Here is a 4,276-nt window from a genome sequence, read left to right on the forward strand (position 1 = left end):
CGGACTCCTGGGTCCTGGCACCCACCCGTAGAACCGACCTTGCGGGGCCTTCGCCGCACACAAGCTCGTGTCTGTGGGTCCGTGTCGGGGGCTCACCGTCGCGGCTGGGACCTCCCCGGCCCTCCCCACCCTCCCTATTTCTCCTGGTTCCCCATCATTCCATCTGTCAATCTGCCCACCTGCCGCGCCCCCCGGGCTGAGGTAGGAGGTTGTATAGTTGAGGAAGACACCCGAGGAGATCACTATACGGCCTCCTAGCTTTCCCCAGGCTGCGCCCTGCACGGGAAGGGGCCGGCGGGGACCCCGGGTCCACACTACTGCACCACAGTTCTTGGGATGGAGCTGGGGTGCCTTCTCTGCCCACACCCTGTGTCTTAGCCCTTTTCTTTGCAGTCTCTCTGCCATTAGGAGATTTCCTTGTTTTCTGTCACTATTACCCCGCAGTCTCTGGGGTTCTCGAAGCTTCTGTTTCTCTAGAGCTCTGAATCTATCTCTTATCTCTGTAACATTTTGGATCTCTGGGCCTCTTGATGTCTCTCCAGGCTTCTCTGTCCTCTTTGCCCGGTTTCTGTCCTCTAGGGCTCAGTGTATCTGCCAGTGTTCCTTTCTCATTTCCCTGCTCCCACCTCTGGGGAAAACGACTTTCCTGGTCCACCATAGCTACAATGCCGGCTTCTAGGTCCCTGAGACCCTTTAACCTGTGAGGATGTCCAGGGTCACAGGTGAGGTTCTTGGGAGCCTGGCACCTGGCTCAGCTACAAATTTAGGGATTGCAGGTGACCCCTGACAACCTTCCTCTAGATGGAGCCTGACATTTGACCACCAGCTGAAAGATAATCTCTGATCTTAGGCTACAGCTCCCCCTCCCCCACGGTGACCTCACAAAGGTTACTAGCTACTCCTCAGACACAGAGACCCACTGTGATGGCCCCTGTTGCCCTAGTGGGGAGCATCGCCCTGTTGTTCCCGCTGATCTTCAGGGCGTCCACGTGGGCATGTCTCTTCTGCTTCACCACCCATGAGGAACGCCTTCGTCTCTGCCAGCTGTTTGTGGGCACAGAGGGCCCCAAGCTGGGCCAGTGTAAAGACGCACTCACAGCTGCCTTTGAGGGTCTCTCAGATGTGGAAATCAGTGAGGAGACCCCTGTCCTTGATCCAGGGCACTGGGAGGGGCAGGAGAGACCTTGATCAACTCCACGTAGTAAAGCTGAATACAGAATTACTTAGGCAGAGACACAGGGAAGGGACACTGGAAAGAAACACAGAGAGGGGTGGAGACAGTGCCTTGGGGAGAGGCTAGGGACAGTGAAGTCCTTGACAGAATGAGAAGGAGACTGAATGAGTAAAAGGATCAGTGCTCAGAGGGAGGAGGGTGTGAGTGGGAAGGTCAGATATCTAGAGGTCCAGAGAGAGACAGGTACCTAGAGACAGAGAGGGACAGAGTTCTGAAGATAGAAAGAGATCCAGAGTAAGGGAGAAAGGGACTGATGGAGAGAGGGGGCCAGGGACCTAGGGAGAGACAGTGGTCCAGAGAGATAGGACAGTGACCGATGATGTTGTAATCGATTGAGAGGGCATAACAGATCCAGGGTGGTGTGACAGAGACAGGGGCCTAGAGAGAGATGAGGAGAGGAGAGACTAGAGGGAGGGAGGAATAGACACCCAGATTGAGGGTTAGGGTTAGGGAAAGAAATTGAGAGAGAGAGAGAGAGAATGTTATCTCTCCAGAGACCCTGGAGTGGGGTTGGGGGTGGACACTTTCAGCCATGAATCAGACGTAGAACATAATTGGCACCAGATAAGTGCCATGATGCTTCCTCAGCCTGCTTCCTGTCCACCCTCAGACTATGACGAGAGGGGGCACCTTCATGATGCTTTCACACAGATGACACTCGCCCTCCAGGAGGTGGCTGCAGCTCAGGGTGAGTGTTTCATGGAATTTGACTTCTGTTTCCCCCACCTTCCACCCTCCCTTGCCCGAGACTATGTGGAGGCATAAGACATTCCTCTGGTTGGAGGGAGTGATGCTGGAAACCAGTGTGAATAAGGTTGTTTGTTGGGGAAGCTTCGGAGGCAAGTGGAGCTGAAGATGGCAAGGAATGGATGGAAGTATAGAAGTCAAAAGGGTTTGAAGCCCTGTGGGGTCAAGTTCATGTGACCCATCTGTGGTTCTCACTGTTTGGGCTCTGAAGTCTGGGTGTGCTCCTGCCTCTCACCTAGGCTCCACTTACTCACCTATAAGGTAGAACATTCTCTTCTACGGGGAGATGTGCACTTTATCTCCCAGTAAGAGCTCACTGACAGGGGATGATTCTCTTTTATAGAGGTCATAATCCCTTAGGACAAGACACATACGCATATATTTCTCATGGCTAACAAAGGTAGGAGCCGTGGAGCTAGCCATTCAGGGGATAGACATGGAGAGTCAGTGCCAGACTCCTTGCTTGGGACATTAGGGGAGAACATGCCCATGTAGATGTATGGAGCAAACCTTAAGGCTCGGGGGACATGTAAACACATGATTAGCAGTAGTCACACCCGGTCACCCCAACCACGGAACACACAATCTCTTACGTAGCAGTATGTGTATGGCAGTGTGAGAAGTCATTTTTGTTTGTTTAAGGATAACTTGGCCATTCCCAGGATCTGGGAGCTCATGGCCTTTTTTTTCTTTTCTTTTTCAATGGTTCATTTTGTTCCACTAAGTTTGATATCAAAACCCTCCCAAACAAGGGGTCCATTCATTGAGGAGGTGTCCACAACCGTCGTGGAAGAGAATTTTCTGTGTGTCCCCATTCCCAAAGAAAAACTTGAGGCACCTGAGAGATGGGAGGAAAGCAGGATACTGGGGAGTGCCTTCTGCTCCTGTTTGGGCTTGTCTCCTTTTTGGAAACTTATAAAAAGCCACCAAGTGCAGACCTGGGAGTAGGGCAGAGGCTTGGGGGTAGATGGAAGCTGGACTTAGAGAGGAGGCAGCCTGTGACATGGATCTGAGAACATAGTGAAGAGGAGGGACGAAAAAGTGGGCCTGGATCTGGTAGTCTGTTACAGGGAAAGGAAAGTTGCCTTTACTTGGGGTCTGGCTTCTTAGGAGTGACATTTGTTAAGATGGGGAGCAGGGAGGAAAGAGCTGGACCGGGTACAGATGATTAGGGTAGTTACACAATAACCATGAAGGAATATTCGTGGTGACATCCACAAGGCATCTCAACACCGGAATGTTGGGAATCAGTAAAGGTAACTTGTGACGATGTCCTAAGGCACCTGGAAAACCGCAGTGATATAAGCAGGATGGAGGAGCTTCTGCTCTCGGTTTAGACAGACATTCTGGGACGCCACAGAGGGAGAGATTGGAGACTGAGAGGAACTGGCACAGTAAGTTCTTCAGAGGGAGGCCTATGGAATATTCCAGAATCACCTGTGGGGTCAGAGCTGGGACCAAAGCTGCTAATGCCCTGCCCTCGAGATGCTTGTATTTAATAGTGTATTAAACAATAAACAGGTTCTGTGAGGTTGAAGGTGTGGCGCGGGGTAGAGAACCTGTGAAGAATCCACCAGTGAGGTTCTAAGGTTATGTCTTCGTAATAAAACTCTCACTTAGAATCCAGCAGTAAAAGGCTGGGGCTATTTCTAAGCTACAGAGTATTTGCTTAGAGGAACAGTCTCAGGCCCTGTCTTTTATGCTAATTATTCTCCTAAGGGATTTTCAGTTACCAGTCTGGTGAGGTAGGAAAGTTAGGGCTGAGCTGTGCTTGAAGACATGTAGTCAGAGTTTAGGATAATTGTGCATTGGATGAGCCAGACTAGTGCCTTCTATTGGGGGTCACACAGATGATAATGTCTCTGTATACATACCGTAAGTTTACAGTGTGAGTATACGCTGAATATCCTTTGTGTAGCATCTGAAATCTGGACTGTTTCTAAGCTAGATGTGGTTTATCATTCCAATGTCACGGCAGGGAGCATGTAGCTCAATTGATAGAGTACATGAAGTAATGGATTTTACCCTTAGCCCCTAGCCACACACATCTGTGATCTCAGTACTCAGTGGAGGCAGGAGGATCATCCTTGGTTACATTGTGCGTTTGAAGCTGGTCCAGGCTACAAGAGACCTATGTTAAAGGAAAATAAAGTATGGTGTGGTGATGGCTCACACAATGCAGGTATTTTGGGAGGCTGAGGCAGTAGGATCAAAGGAGCCTAGGTTACATAGACTGTCTCAAAAACCAGACAAAACAGTGACATACATGTGTTCTTACTCTGTGGGCATGTGTGA

The 4,276-nt window shown here is 50.4% G+C and overlaps 1 protein-coding gene across 1 annotated transcript in view; it reads left to right on the forward strand.

Moving 5' to 3' along the window:
* The first annotated feature begins 842 nt into the window (after positions 1–842).
* The window catches only part of Spaca6 (sperm acrosome associated 6), a 12,273-nt gene continuing 8,839 nt past the window's right edge, over positions 843–4,276 (forward strand). Inside the window, exons 1-2 of the mRNA XM_026778470.1 lie at positions 843–1,132; positions 1,845–1,922. Coding sequence (XP_026634271.1) covers positions 925–1,132; positions 1,845–1,922 — 286 coding nt within the window. The 5' untranslated portion in view covers positions 843–924. The remainder of the gene's footprint in view (positions 1,133–1,844; positions 1,923–4,276) is intronic.

The sequence above is a fragment of the Microtus ochrogaster genome, unplaced genomic scaffold, assembly GCF_000317375.1.
Source record: "Microtus ochrogaster isolate Prairie Vole_2 unplaced genomic scaffold, MicOch1.0 UNK172, whole genome shotgun sequence".
NCBI lineage: Eukaryota > Metazoa > Chordata > Mammalia > Rodentia > Cricetidae > Microtus > Microtus ochrogaster.